This window comes from Cryphonectria parasitica, assembly GCF_011745365.1.
Source record: "Cryphonectria parasitica EP155 unplaced genomic scaffold M406scaffold_1, whole genome shotgun sequence".
In the NCBI taxonomy this organism is placed as follows: domain Eukaryota; kingdom Fungi; phylum Ascomycota; class Sordariomycetes; order Diaporthales; family Cryphonectriaceae; genus Cryphonectria; species Cryphonectria parasitica.
The window spans coordinates 2,768,334-2,783,793 of NW_024468909.1; the positions used below are offsets into that span (position 1 = coordinate 2,768,334).

Below are 15,460 nucleotides of genomic sequence, written 5' to 3' on the forward strand. Positions count from 1 at the left end.
CTTGAGTGGGGGTTTTGGTGGTGTCCAGGACAAAAGCCGCCACTCGGAAGAATGCTCCACATTCGATTCTGGCCCTTCCGGGTATAGTCCTTGGTACAGAGTAATAGGCAGAAGAAAGAGAAATAACACCAACTCATCTACGCCAATACAGAAATAGCAGGCTCTAGTGGTCGCTGCTGCAGTGTAATTCGGGCCTCGGGGACTTGGAAGGAAAGAAAGAAAAAAAAGGGCCAATGAATAAACGCTCAGTCACGTCGACGATTCACTTGGGTCGTACCAAGTCGAACACAGCATGAGTTTCCTCCGATGTGGCCCCTTGTTGGTGAAACGAGGCGCTCGGGTGCCTCCTCTGTTTGTCTTTTGCTTCTGCAGCATGACCTTTCGAGTCTCACCTTTTTTTTTTCTCTGTTCTCTTCTTCTTCTCCTTATCACCCACCAAAAAGAAAGGAAAAAGAAAAGAAAAGGAAAAAAAACGGCCAATAGAACCTGGTCACTTCTTCCTGTTGTATGTTTCGGAGGTCAGCTTTGAACATATCCAGGGTGTTAATTAGCCCTGCCCCCTGTCAAGACAGGGAATATAATGTGCACATGTTTTAGGAATACTTGTTTCTTCTCTGTGTAGCGCGTGCGCCGGAATGAAGTGCGTTGTTGTTGTTGTTGCTGTAGTAGTACACACATGCACGTCAGCCTTTCCCGACGTTGTCCTCCCAATCTTTTCCCCAAGACAAAAATACGTGGTCTCTCTTCCCGTTACAGGGCCAGCCTCTTCCCGTGTTGCTACTTTCTCCAAATCATGCTCATTGATCTCTTGATCCAAGATTTATAAATATATATATGTGTGTGTGTGTGTGTGTGTTTGTGCGTTTGTTTCTCTCTACCCCGAGGATCCCTTCACTGCGGTGCCGACGTGACGGAGGACAACATGGAGTCGATCTCGCTCATGACGTTGTCGTCTACGTTCAGGCTGTTGATCATTTCGGCCTGGGTGAAGCCGATCCAGAAGGCTGGGGTGAGCTGGGCGGCCTTCTTGGCCCTGTATATCTCCTGTGCGACGCCCTTGACCTGGCCGCAGGCGGTGGCGGCAGCCTTCCAGATGACGCTCAGCTTGGACAGGGCGCCGATGCTGAGGCGGATCTGCTCGCGCAGGTCATCCTCGTCCGGGATGAAGTACAGTGCCCACTTCGACAGGTGCACGATGGACGCCATGGTGATGACGCACGTGAAGAAGTGCGTGTGGTGCTGCAGCGGCACCGCGTACGTGATCATCCTGGCGATGTCGCACGCAGCCGTGATGGTGTGCCGTGTGTGCGAGTTGAAGGCGTCACCTGTGGGCACCGCACGGTAGGGCGCACACGAGTTGACGCTGCGGGCAGGGGAGGCATCAAGCTGGGAGTGCGGCTGATGAAGCATGATTGTGCATCTAGAAATGAAGGAGAGAAGGCAGGGGGAATATCAGCCGTCGCACGTTGTTATTGATGGCTCGAGGTTGGCCGAGACAGGGGAGGGGAAGGACCACTCACGCAGTGGTGATAAAGTGTGCCTGGAAGAGCATCTCATCAGGCGCGCAGCTCTTGTCGATGGGGTCTCTCTTCCCCGGTGGCAGGTGTAGCCTCCAGTTGGTCAGGTGCGTATCCATCTTGACCAGGTTCTCGTCCTCGGGGAACATGATGGGAGGACACCTCATGAAGCGCCCGAGGTTGCGGATCGCGGCGATGCGGTAGGCGAAAGACGAGAACGTGCGGTCCTCGCCACTGAAAACCTGGTCCTCAAAGTCCTCCAGATACATCGGGTGTGGTATGTTCTACGCGGAGAACATTGCTCAGAGTCAGATCATGCGGCCACAAAAAAAGAAAGAATAGGGCTAAAGAGAGAGAACATAAAGTACCACAGACGCAGGGGAAGGGGGGAAAGGGCTACTGCTGCTCTCAGCTCCCCTTAACTTACCCCTGAGAGGTACTCTGACTCCTCGCAAGGGAGGCCTGGGAGCGTCCCGATGGCAGTTGCATCGTAGAGATAGAAGTTGGTAACCCGGTGGACGCCGGCAACCATGCCGTCACAGACGTAGAGGTCCCACCACGTGCGCCGCCAGCTCTCCTCAAGAATAGGCAGGCCCCGCCCGTGGAGCGTAGCGTACTCTCTAGTGTTGAGGCCAATCTCGATAGCTATCCTCTCGGCCTCGCCAAGCAGGTCCCTCGCCTTGTCCTGCTGACAGCTCCCATCCAAAGCCACGATGAGCAGCAGCAGAGCCTGGACGAGGAAGCCGTCCCTGGCGGTGGCAGGGGACTGACATAGGCGCAGGGCTTCGTCCAGATATGAGGCCCGGGCCGGCCCGGCCTGCAGGAACAAGGAGCCGACGTATCGCATGGCTGTCATGAGGTGCTCCAGCTTCTGGCCCGTCTCACGCACATGGCGGCTTAGGTGCTCCTTGGGCAGCACGAAGGGGTGGGCAGCATGGTAGTGATAGTAGAACGAGTCAAAGCACTTGTCCTCGATGCTGATGATGGGGGCCATGGGTGGCGCGCCGTGCTGGATGGCGTCGAGGGGCGTAGAGAAGGGTGGGTTCCTGTACAGCTGTAGGTGATTCATGGACGACGCGGCCGACAGGAAGGGTGCGGCGGCTCCGGCTGGACTGGAGCCGTTTGTCGTGGTGCCCCCAGTGAAAGCGGTGCTGGTCAGGCCCGGGGCGATTCCGGCTCCCAGCAGCATGGGGCAATTGTCTGGGCCGGGGCCCTGCGCGCCTGAAGGGACGATATCACCACCACCCCTGGCATCTGGAGAAGAGGAGGCGTGGCGCTTGTTGGGGTTCGGAGCCATCGCTCTGCGCGGGCCCTTGTAGCCTCTGCGCGAAGCGACATAGACGCACTCGATAGCCGAGCTCACGCAGCGGGCGCAGGGTGTGTTGCCATCACACTTTAGGTGTTTGGCACGCTATTCACGGGCAAAGAAAAACCCCGCTCGCATCAGTCGATCCATTGCAACAAACACAGTCTGACTTGTGTGTGTATGTGTGTGTGCGCGCGCGTGTGTGTTGAGGGAGAGGGTGAAGGGGGGGGGGGGGGCGTGCAGGGCAGAGGAAGGTATGCTCTTACACAGCCAAGGCATGCCGCAGGAACCGAGGGAGCAGCATTGGCGGGCGCAGACTGAGAAGCTGCATCTGGAGAGAGGCGACTGTCGGACGCTCCTGAGCCGTAGACTGCGCCTTGGTTAAAGTCGCTGACGTGCGATTCCAGGGGCGAGTCTGAGCTCGATATCGATCCCGCCGGGCGCGGTGGAGTCGCCGTCCCATATAAATCCATAGTCATAGTATACGTATGAAGCATGAATGTAAGCTGTGTTTGTAAAGATACCCTAAATAAGTGATGTGTGGAGGAGGATTGAAAAGAAGAAGAATTGAGAGAGAAAAAAGTTCCAGCAGCTGCCTTCGGTTCGAGAGGAGGAGAAAAGACGGACGACCGACCAAAGCTGCACGATGACGAGGCCCTGTGGGAGGAGGCGACGATAATCTGGACCCAGCGTATGTATGTATATTGTAGCGAGGGTCGAGCCGATATTGAGGTAGATGGAAGGAATTAAATAGTCCGTGGAGAAGAGTGTGTGGATATTTGTCTGTATCTTGCTGTGGCCTTATTTTGGTATGAAAAAGTGCAGTGACAAGTTTCAGTAGGAATGGAAGTGGATTTGAGTGAAGTTGGAAGGAGTATGTGGTTGCGGTGGTTGCAGAAAGAGAGAAGGAGAGGCCAACCAAAAGTGGTGAGGTGAGTACTTTCCCTCTCAAGGATGATCCGGATCTCAAATTCTCGACGTGACTTCCTACCTACCCCGACCTCGCCACTTGGCACCTTCTGGCGTACTGTAGCTCCAACAACCGTCGAGCCTCTTTTCTTTTCCTCTCTGTTATTCCTCTTCTTTTTGTTTCTGTTTTTAGAAAGAAAATTGGTTTTGGTCTTTTAACTTTTCTTTTTCCTCTCCCTCTTCAAAGTCTATCTAGAGCTGAAGTAGTAAGGGTGACTGCTGCTGCTGATTGATGGAGAACGGCCAGCTGACTTCGTCTGTCCCTCCCTGAACCTTACTTGCCACGGCAGAGAGTGCAGTGGACTAGGGCGCAATCACTGCAGCAGGCATACGTCGGAAGTGGGGGGACGGGATGAGGATACGAGGAGGGGAACGGGATCAGGGAAGAGACAGAGACGGACGAGAGAGAGGAGAGGGAGAGGAAAGGGGGCAATTGGATTGGATGGGACGGGACATGGAAGGCAACAGAGCGAGAGAGCAAGTGGCAGAGGTGGCTTGCCGTTGGTGTTGCGTTCGTGCTCTTTCCTTGCGCAAGTCCATCGCAGGAGGAAGGAAAGATTGCCTCTCCTGCCCCGTCCGGTCTCGCAAACTCCGCCGCGGTACATGGTACTAGCATCAACCTGCAGTGCCTTGACGCCTGCTGTGGGACAAATAGGCTGCCTAGCCTGGCTTGTCTGGCTTCTCCTCCTGTGCAACGACTAGGTAAGTACTACTGCACATCGTAATAGACCCAAAGTCTCACTTCTCTCCTCTCCTGGTCTTCTGCTCTCTCTGTCCTCTCTCTCTGTCCTCTCTCTCTGTCCTCTCTCTCTGTCCTCTCTCTCTGTCCTCTCTCTCTGTCCTCTCTCTCTGTCCTCTCTCTCTGTCCTCTCTCTCTGTCCTCTCTCTCTGTCCTCTCTCTCTGTCCTCTCTCTCTGTCCTCTCTCTGTGTGTGCTCATCATCCTCGTGTCACCAAGCTGCAGATGAGCACTACGAGCCGTTAATCATCCACCTCCCTCTTTCCCTTCTTTCCCCTGGGCTAGTTCATGTAACTAATATATGTGCGTGGTGATTCATCCACGAAAAAGTACTTTTTGTTTTGACATCTCTCTCTCTCTCTCCCCCCCCCCCTCTCTCTCTCTCGCGCACACACACACACTTCTCTGATCTCGCTTCATCCAGGTCCGTCGAGAGGGGAGAAACAGAGATTGGCTTGAGGAAGGTGTGCGGAGCCTTGTCTCAAACTGCAGCTTTGTCAGGTCCCGATGCGACCTTGTGTCCCTGGCCGGGAAGAAAAAGCAGAGCCACTCACGATCCTCCCTCATCCATGCACAGCATACCACCATACACTGCATATCATACATGCCTACACGAAATTTCTCCGAGCACCACACGGAACATCCTCCCTCCTGCCCGCCCGCCCAATGCACTTCCTCTCGGCAGGGAGCTGCCTGCCTTGGCTGGCTGTGACCATCCAGAGGCGTCAGATGGTCCATTTTGGTATTCTTCCTGACACCAGAAGCAACCATCGTCTCTCAAGGCGGTAGCATCAAGCAATGCTGCTGTGTGGTTTGGGTGTGTGCGTATACAAGCCAAGCCAAGCCCGTGCCAGAGGGACATCCTCTTCTTGGGGCGCCCAGACCACGGGAAGGACAGACACGGCACGATCATCATGTGCTGTGCTGTCATGATCTCCAGGTCATACCCAATGTGCCTCTCCATTTCACACACGTCTCTCACCATGTGGAGTGAGTTCCGCACCAGAGAAAACCAAAATCTCACGATGCCGTTCCCCAAGGCGAGGGGACGTGATACATATCCACAGTTATTGGGTTATGGTAATCACCCGCCGCACATCCCGTCATCTTCTTCGCGCCGAGATTGCTTCCCATGACATGAGAAAAGAGAAGAAAGTCTTAGACCAGCCTCGCAATCTCAAAGAAAAGGTACATTGGAAGAGAGACAAGACGAGGGATGGAGGGGGGAACTTCTGGGCCCCGGGGGGGGGGGGGGCGGGGCCAGGGCCTTTTTTCTTCTTCTACCTTCCTTGGCTGTCTTTTTTCCCCTTCGACCCTCCGCAGGCGAAAGGCCAAGGCCAGACAAGTGTTTCGGATCGGTGCAGTCACGGGTTGGTTGGTCGGAATCCCAGCTTTCTCAAATGGCGTTGGCGTCACTTGTGGTCTCAGATCCTACACTGCTTGGAAAGCAAGAGAGGCACCCCCGGCGGTTCCGATGACTGGAGCTCGCTGCAGTGATCGTCCGTTCAGGTTAAGAGACTGCGCTGCTATACACGTCACCGTCAAATCCATTCACGATTTCAGAAACGAATCAATTGCTTTTCCTTTTTCGGGTAGGCACTGCAGTCCTTTCGGATGTGGGGTCTTCTTCATACCAAGTTTTTGGCTGGGCTATCCCTCTCGACCTGCTTGCCGGTGTCCCGTCCATCACCTATTTAGAGTGCCATGCATGCCACTTGATTCTTGGGTGGGGGGGGAAGGGTTATCAAAATTAAAAACGAGATGCATACATTATGATGCCCGTCCCTCCTGAGGTCATCATATCTTTTATGGTCATGCCTTTCCATCACCGCAGAGGCTCTCGTCGTCATGTGGATTCGTTGTGTCTGTTTCCTGATTCGTCTTAATCGTACAATAAATCGTACAATAAAATCCAGTAGCCTTTTTCTCTCGCCTCGCTATCTCTCTCGTTTTGCTGTATAATTGTTGGTATGTTCAATGCCGCGGTGGCAAGGCGCAACGTGGAGAAGGCTTCAATTCGACACGACGGCCCTTGCAGTCCTGCTCGCGAGCATTAATAAGTGAGACGCACAACACAAAATGCAAGGACATGAATTTTAGACTTACTCGCCTTCATGAAGAATTAGCCCATTACGACATCGCCCTTACCACCTCCCTCTCCAGGGCTTCCATCCTCCGCCTCACCTTCCTCCACCCTGCCAGCCTTGACCGAGTCTACCGTCCTCGTAGTCCGCGCCGCAGTCAGGCTGATGTAATCATCCCCCATGAGCATCTGGATATCATCCCGCGGCAGCAGAGAGATAGCTCGGCCCTCATCACCTGCGCCACCAGCCGTAACAGGCTCCTCCTTCGAATCGAACCGGTCAAGGAACTCAGCAACGGTGCAGTCATTGAACCTGCCCGCCGCCCGTCCGGCACTCACCAAGATCTCCTTCTTCATCCGCCACTCGAGCGCATCGACCTCAACTGTCTCGTTCATGACCAGGTGATACACATGCACCGTCTTCTCCTGTCGGAACCGGATGCATCTGCCAAGAGCCTGCTTCATCTGCGCGTCCCATTCCGTCTGGCTCCGCGTGATCAAGGGGGACACAAAAATGATGTGGTTAGCGTTGTGCAGGTTGCTCCCTGCCGCCTGCTCCGAGTTGATGATCTGCACGAGCACGCGCGCGCCGCCCATCTTGAATGTTTCCAGGGCTTCGGATTCACCTTTGAGGAGATCCTGGCGCGAGACGTGTGTGATCTTGGGGTTACTTTCCGCGAGAGCCTGGTATACGCCGTCCATGATGGTTTTGTTCTGGACGAAAACGACTACCTGGTCACCTGCAGGCATGGCGTTGATGAGGTTCACAACCAGGGTAGCCTTGGGGCCCTGGTGCTCTGTCTGCGGGTCGAGGTAATGGGCAGGCTCCGATTCCAGAGCGCCCTGGCCTAGGTCGTCAGTGCGTACGACACGAGCTGGCTCCAGAAGTTTGCTGAGGGGGATGCACACATCCACGAGTGGGTGTGTGCAGCCGCGGACGCCACAGACGGCGGTGTCGAGGTCGATGCCTTGGGGAAGCGAGCAGTGGACATGACCACAGAGGAGCGAGACATAGTGTGTGCGCAGAGCCTCCTTCTCCTCCAGGCGGTGGCCAGTTTCAGTGTGCTCTTTTGTGCACCGCCACTTCTGCTCTATGACCTGCCAGATGACGCGCTGCAGGTTCTTCTTGCAGTGGGCGACCACGAGCCGCTCGAGGACGACGGAGAGCTTGTCGACCGTGTGCATAAGCTGATCGAAGCAGACCTCCATACTGCCGCCCCGGATGCGCTGCTTGCCCTCCAGGGGAACATCCTGGATGGTGGGCAGGCAGCCCTCGGGTGAGATGTAGTAGTCCTCTGTGGCCTTACCGGCCTCAGCCATGATCACACGGTTTCTAAGCAGTTCCATAGAATCGGTCGACTTGGCGATAAGGCCTAGCCGCATGCATTCTTCCTGCCAGTCAGCCTTGGTGATTCTTGCCTTCTTGGTCCTGCGCCTAATCTTCGCCTCGACCTCGTTACTCGTACTGGGAGGTATGTTAATCTGATCCTGGAGGCGGGCATTGTCATGCTCTCGCATCTGCTCAAAGCTGAAATCAGTCTGAGGTGCCTGTTCGTCCGACGAGGGTCGCTGCAGCTCTCGAATGGGCACAAAAGTGTGTTTCACTTCGTCGAGCCGAGCGCTCCGGAATTTGGCCTCCCATGGGACTTTGTGGTGCCATTCCATCTTGAGAACTTCCTGCACATACTCAGGCAGTTGACGCTCCTGGATCTTGGCAACGGAGAACCAGCGTCTCGAGTGGAGTGGTGTCTTGGTCAGGAGTTTGCTGAATTTGTGCAAGTACTCTTTCTTTTTCGTCACAGACGACTGTCTGCCTTTCTGGGCGGGCTCCAGGGTCGCGTTCGGGGCGGTGCCAAAATTCATCCGAGCCCACAACTCACGAATTATGTGGCCCCAAGCATGTTTGTTAGTTCTCGGCGGAAGGACAGATGATGAGCTGTTAATTCCGTCTTCGGTACTCTCTAGTTGTTTGTGGAAGTCGTCGTCCCAGATCAATATGCGCAGGGCGGACTCGAAGGCGTCCCAGCCACAGTACTGCTCAACATCCAGCTCTACGATGCTATTGATAGCGAGCTCGAGGGTCTTGTAATAGTCAAAGTGCCGAGCCTCTTGGCTGTCTATCTTGGAGGTGTGTTCGCGGAGGTTGATGAATGCGTTGCGGTAAGCTAGGTACAGGGCCTTCCCGATCAGCTCGCGGCCAAGGTCTTCCAGATCTTGGATGCTCTGTTTGCTCATGGCGTAGATTGCGCTGGCAACTTCAGTAGCAGACTGGACACTCTGCACAGCAGCATTGGCGGATTGGTCTTGGACGTCCTTGAACGAGGATGAGGCGCGGAGGGTCAAGGCTTCCATGGCCCGCTCCGTGCCCAGCATCTTGACCTTCCAGTCGACAAGATTCATCAGGCGGCGGCGGGGGTCGGCTGCAACCATGTTGCCATTGAAAGTGCGGCTGCTGAGTTCTTGCTGTAGCTCAAGGTATGCGAGCAGCGAGTTGGTTGACATGGACAGCACGACTGGCTTCTGCACAGAGTTGATATCCTTCATGACCCTGACGTTCTTCCTCATGAACATGGCCACAAATTCGAGGGCCTGCTCATGCCGCTCCTGTAGCAGCCTCGACGAGTTGCGGCTCTGGTATAAATGCGCCTCCTCAAGCGTGGAAAGGGGGCGTGTGGGAGGGTGGTCGCAGATAGGAGGTTGCCGACCATTGACAAGAGACAGAGGACCAGCCAGGTGAACGTTGAAGAGGTAGGCGATCTTGCAGATGTCTCCCAGTGTTGTAAGCGGGGGCGTGCCAGATAACATCCACTTTGACAGTGTCGCAACATTGGCCACGAATTCCGTCACTCGAATGTTCTCGTAGGGGAACTCATCCCAGATGACACGCGAGAAGCTGAAGAACTCTAGAAGCGTCAACGGCCTCCAGCTAGACAGAGAACCAGGGGTTGAAAAGGACGACGTATCATCCTGAAAGCTGGCCAGATTAGAGCGCAGAGCCTCGAGGATGGAATTGTATCCAGTCGTACTAGACGTCTGGTTGAGCGCAACAACCTGACCCCGGACATGGTGAAGGGTCTTCAGGGCTTGCTTATACCAGGCACGATAGACTTTGGGCACGGCTATGACATCGATTCCATTGGGATCGCAGTACTTGAAGAGTTCTGCCAGGTAACGAGGTTCCTGAAAGATCTTGTTGCTGCAAATGATGATGTCCGCGTTTTGAAACGCCGCTATACTCATGCTCTGTAATTGGGCACAGGTTTGAATGACGTGCACTTTATAGCCGCCGTGCAGGAAGCGCTTTGCCTCCTGCTCCCACTGGCGGGTGAGTTGGTTGGGGACAATGACCAAGGTGGCGTGCAAGTGTATCATGTCGGTGAGCTGATCGTTGTTCTTTCGGAGGTCCATGAATTCTGTACGGTCCGTGTCGTACTGCTTGTCGATGAGTCCAAGGCTCACGGCAGTCTTCCCAAAGCCAACACTATCCGCCACGACTCTACCGAGACGAGTGATATGTCTTGAGACCTGCGCGACAGCCCGAAGACGTAGATCGCTGATGTATACTTCTGCCAGCTCTCGTTCTGGAAATCCGAACTCGTCACTTACGCTCTCCCGCTCCAGCATCCACTCGAGGGAAGCCAGCTGTTCATCAAAGAGCGCCTCACCCTGTCGGAAACCTTGAGGTTGTGTGACTGCCCGACCCAGATCCTTTGGAGACTTCGGGGCCTGTATGACGATCGCTGGAAGCTCGGGTCGCGGGTCTTCTAGTACACCAAAATCCAAGGCAAAAGTGGCCCTCGTCAGGTCGGTATCCTCATAGTAGGCAGGGTGTTCGGGCAGATGAGATCGCGCCTCCTGCATCAGGGTCTGTGCACGTCCAACAATTCGAATGTCAATATAAGGGATTGCTGCCTTCTTCTTGCTGTGGGGGACAAGAGCAGCATTGACATTATGATCAATGCGAAGAGCCGAGGGCTTGCTGCTGATGTTCACATCGTAGACTTCCTGGTCATCTTTCTGGTGTTTTGCCACAACAGACCCAAAGGTTTTGGATCCTGATGCATCTGCCTTCTGCCAGACTACCTTGGGCATCTTCGGGGCGCAACGTCCGCAGTCGCTGGTCAGGTCCTCCTCGGCAATCTGCATCCTGCCGTTATGGACTCCATCCTGCTCGAGAGCGAGGACTGCGCGCTCGATCGCGGCGTAGCAGGGCCCGATTAGTCGGTTGAACTCGGCCAGGTCAAGCTGCTGTGTCAAGTCGAGGTCCTTCACCTTCTTCAGGGTAGCGGCGATGGCCCTGTCGCTCTTTCCAAATATGGGCAGGGACATGGTCACCAGAACCTGGTCTCTCTGGCAAGAACCCTCACCAGTAGCGTCGTGTGCCGCTGCAGATACTTTGAGGCCACCAGATGGAAGGTCTCGTGTGAGAAGACGAAAGTCTGCTGGGGGGCACGACGGGAAGTTCTGGAGGGCCAAGTCATTTACATCGTTGTTGATGAAGGCAGGAACCTTGATCGGGTGCTCTTGAGGGCTGATCCACCGGCCTGTGAGGAAGGCAGACACAACAAACTCCTGGTCTCGAACAGGTTTATCGCCAGCCTCCATCTTCTTGATGATCTGGTGGATCTGGTCGTCAGCGCTGATTCGGAGCAGAACTGGTCGGCATTCTGCTGTGGGCGTTCTGCCCATCTCACGGTTGACGGCCGAGATGACGAACTCGTCCTTGTTGGCAGGACCGACGGGGTTCACATCCTTGAACATGAAGAGCTTCTCAGCAGTAGGGCCATCACTGCAGACCCAGAAGGCGTCCTCGGGAAAACCGCACTCGGGGTGATATGTCCACGTGGTGCCCTGCAGGGGCTGGATCTGGCTCTGAACGTCGTCATGCAGGCCCTCGACGCCAGAGAAGATGAAGGACAGCTGGAGGTTGCGACGGTCGTCGAGGAGGCGAAAGCAGAGCTCGAATCTGGCCTCGAGGGGCAACCAGAAACTCCACTCTTCGGGGAACTGGCTGGGGGCGTTCGAACGGAGGACAGCACGTGCGATGGGCTGACTTGTCTTGTGGCGGCTGCCTGAGAGTTTTGTCCCTGCCTCGGACCACTGGTCGACATGGAGGTACCAGGTGAGCTTCTTGTCGTCGTCGTCGCTGTTGTCGAGTATGACCCGCAGGATGAAGCTGTCCTTGGCGACGTACTCGATGCGGACGGCGTCGGTGACCTCGATGAACTTGAGCTCATAGGTGGTGCTGCTGAGGCCATCGACGATCGCGCGAGCGAGCACGGCCGACTCGGGCAGCTCACACGCCGATGAGACCAAGATGCCCGCCAGGTGAGCGGCGTCATCTTGACCCATTGTGGAAATCATGGGCAGAACTGCAGGAAAGAACTTCCGCAGCCTGTCCTCTGCATTGGCATAGGTCAGCGATCCAATCTGGTCGAAAGACTGACCTGACTTTACCAGCGCATGCCCTGGATTGCCCTTGCAGGACTTGCAGAGCCAAGCGCCGCACACCTCGCAGACGAAGAGCTCCATGCTGCTGTACGAGAGGATGTGATAGCACTCGCAGCGGCGGCGTGCTATCCTTCCGAGCCCGATGATGCGCGCAACGGCATCGTTGGGCCTAGCAGACGAAGATAGGACGACGTCGAGGGCTTGGCGCCGGCCTAGGTCCAGCGCAGACGTTGGCAACTCAAAAGAGCTGCCATCCAGGACAACCGCATCTTGGTGGCCTCGCCTCCCAAAAAGTGTGCTGAGAGAGTGCAGACGATGGTTGTCGTCGTTGTCGTTGGCATTGTCTGCACTGCGCTCAGCAACGCAGCATAGGGCAGCCAGGATGACTGCCCCAACCACCGTAGTGGTCATCGCGTTCCCGGCGAGGTCCTGAAGTTGGGTCTGCGTCTCGGAGCTCATGTCGAAACTCTCGATAGGCAGACCCTGGAGTTTCAGGGCCTCGGACCCTGTGATGGGTCGGGCCTCCAAGGTAAGGACCGGGATAGCCGACGGCGTGAGGCACCCGGTGGCACCAAACGCCGTCGCCATGTTGACCCGATCGACATTTTGGCTGCAGTCAATTATCTGCGCCTTGTGTCGCGGGTCATACGCGCTGTGCTTGGTATTCCTGCCAAAGACAGCGATAAGAAACACACATTCAAGCAAATCGCTGACGCGATTTGTTTGCTTGGCCTCCCACGGCTTCCACATTTTGGCTGGAGCACGCGAGCTGCCCCTTTCACTCCAGCGGATCCAGGGGCGCTCGTCAGGTATCTGGTACAAACGTCGGAATGCGGTGTGGCGGGACCGCGAAAAGCTCCAGTCTGTATCCTTTTCTCGGCTGGACTGAGCCATTAGCTCCATCTCGTTGCGGGCGCGGTGAAGCTCGTGGCTGTTGATGGGCAGGAGGAAGTCGGTCACCGAGCTCGAATAGCGCTGCTCCATCTTCTTGATGGCCTCCTGGAAGGCCTTGCAGAGCGCCTTGGCACCGTCTGGTGTGAAGGCATCTTGACTGAAAGCAATGAGGTACTTGCGGCAGCGAGTCTGCGGCAAATAGTAGTTTTTGGTATCAAGGCTAACAAAGGTAGCGATATAGCCGCACAGGGGGAACACGTAGTCTATGGTGCTCTGCCAGGGTGCGGTCTCGACGTTCTCGAAGATGACGATCAAAGGCTGACGCTCATAGATGTAGTTCATGGCACCAGCAAAGGTGATGGAGGATGTGCGGACCACGCCCTTCTTCTGCGTCAGGCCCTCGATGCACTTGCGCCAGTCGTCAGGGTTGAGATCTTGTCTCGTGAGTGGGGCGTCTGGGTTCTTCTTCAGACGATCTTGGTATATCCTCTTCCACCGGTCGTTGGCCTCTGCCAGGCCTTCGAACCCCTTGGTTCTGTTCGAGTTAAGACCGGAGAAGTCGACACACGCGGTACCTGCGATGAAAAGGTCGACTTTGGGAATCTCGGCTTCCACGCCTGACACCAGATGACTACGCAACAAGCACAAAATTTGAAAAGGTTAGTCATATTGTTAGGTTCTGAAAGTAACAAGTTGGGGGACCCGCGATGATGGAGACACATTTATGAATGACTTACGCTAACTTGGCGCCAGGCTTGGTAAAGTCTTGGGCGTCTCGGAAGAGAAGCTGCGGCTTGCTGTTGCGCATCAGGAACGCCTGCTTGAAGGGCTCAATCTCGCAACCAAAGGCGTTGACGGTGGTAAAGACCTGTTCGCCCTTGTCGTTCTTTAGCATGCCGAAGAGGTTCATGACGTGGAGAGGTGCATCAGTGCCAGAACAGATGGTGCCGACCCGGATGTAGTACTGTTGGCCTGAATCGACATAGTGGTGCAGGCCCTGCGGCTGGGCAGACTCGAGCATGCTCCCGATGATGTCTCGAAGGTTGGACAGAGGCGGCTTTGACGTGTCAGGGCCTACCTCGTCGACCTTGCCCGTAGTGCCGCTTTCAGCTGCATTGTCAGTATCGTCATCATCATCGTCACTGTCGGTGCCGTCGTCCTCAGGCTCGTCATCATCTGAGGCCTCATCATCCCGCGCAACACGCTTTCCCTTGGACTTCGCACTCGCACCAGACCTCTTTCTCTTAGTCTTGGCATTGCTGAGGTTCGAAGGAGCCTTGCGCTTCGGTTGACGTGGCCTGCTGCTGCCAACTACCACCGTGGTCGAAGATGAGGGTTCACCATCCTGTTGGAAGCAGGTCAGCAAGATTGTTCTAGCGGCAGCAACCGCTGGTGTACATTACCTGAGGCTGTAGGGCGTTAGGAGAGGGAGTGTCCACAAGGTCCATCTGGGAGGGGTCATCTTCGTGGATTTGCTGAGCAGCTTGTCGGCTGGAAGACATGTTGAGCTCACCACCCACTTGCCCGTCTGCGAGGCTGGTCGCTTGTATTGGCCGTGTCTGAAGTAGCTAAATTCAAGTTGCTAGCTGAAGCGGCCACGAGACGCGAATACAACAGAAAGGGAAGCGATCGATGGAAGAAATGGGTAAATCAGATCCGTTATGCGAAGCTCGATCAAAATGGGCAAAAGAATTGTTCGTCTCTGCCAATGATATCGAAGTCAAACTGCAATGGCAATGGACAATGGGCAATGTTGATCAGGAGGAGTGGTAACTGTGGTGGTGGTGGTGGGAAGGAAAGAAGGAAGACAACAGCTTGCGCAAAACTTCCAACCGCTGGCAGATTTTGCTTCAGGCTCAATGGCAGAAGCAGCTGGAGCTTGGGCCACGCGGGGCATGATGTCGACAGGAAGAAAACATATAAGTGAAGGGTGAAGAAAAGCACGACATCATAGACGAGGGCGTGGGTGGGTGGTTGAGCCCTCCGGATGTGGGCACCTTGTGATGTTGTGATGTTTCGACACTGCGGGCCTGATGACCAGCGCGGATCCAGCATTGAGTTCCAAGAGGACAGTGAGACTGTGTAAGCCTGCACCTGGAACGAGCCTAGACAGAATTAATACAAAGATAATACGCCAGAAAGGTGCCAATCCAACACCAACACCTCTGATATTCGCAAGACATTTTTCTTTGAATAGGTGGTGAAGATTAGTCATACCTATCCAGTAGAGGTGTAAGTCCAGTGCAATGGAAAGAAGCTATGAACACATTGAAAAGAGAGGTGTAAGGCCAGGCTGAAAAATTATACATTGTCTGGGCTCTAGATTTGCTCAGTCACAAAAAGACTGCCATAGCTAGGCACGCTATGGAGCCCATAACAGAGTTTGAGACAAATGTACCAATACATTGCTCCCAAAACCCTCAGCCACTGAGCCAAGGCATTCGGAGAGAACAGTGAAAGGCAAAGTAAGAAATCTGGAAAGATGGCAAGACAATGAAACCG

The 15,460-nt window shown here is 55.0% G+C and overlaps 2 protein-coding genes across 2 annotated transcripts; both read right to left on the reverse strand.

Moving 5' to 3' along the window:
• Positions 1-891: 891 nt before the first annotated feature.
• M406DRAFT_335911 (uncharacterized protein) lies at positions 892-3,296 on the reverse strand (the record flags this gene model as incomplete). The annotated part of the gene is made up of 5 exons (XM_040921083.1): positions 892-1,420; positions 1,521-1,801; positions 1,945-2,928; positions 3,090-3,140; positions 3,219-3,296. 5 exons carry the CDS (start codon positions 3,294-3,296, stop codon positions 892-894), a joined length of 1,923 nt encoding a protein of 640 aa, XP_040781156.1.
• Positions 3,297-12,433: 9,137 nt separating this feature from the next.
• On the reverse strand, positions 12,434-13,315 carry M406DRAFT_231149 (uncharacterized protein; the record flags this gene model as incomplete). The annotated part of the gene is made up of 1 exon (XM_040915862.1): positions 12,434-13,315. A coding segment is annotated over one exon (882 nt), but the record flags the coding sequence as incomplete, so codon positions are not given.
• Positions 13,316-15,460: the final 2,145 nt, after the last annotated feature.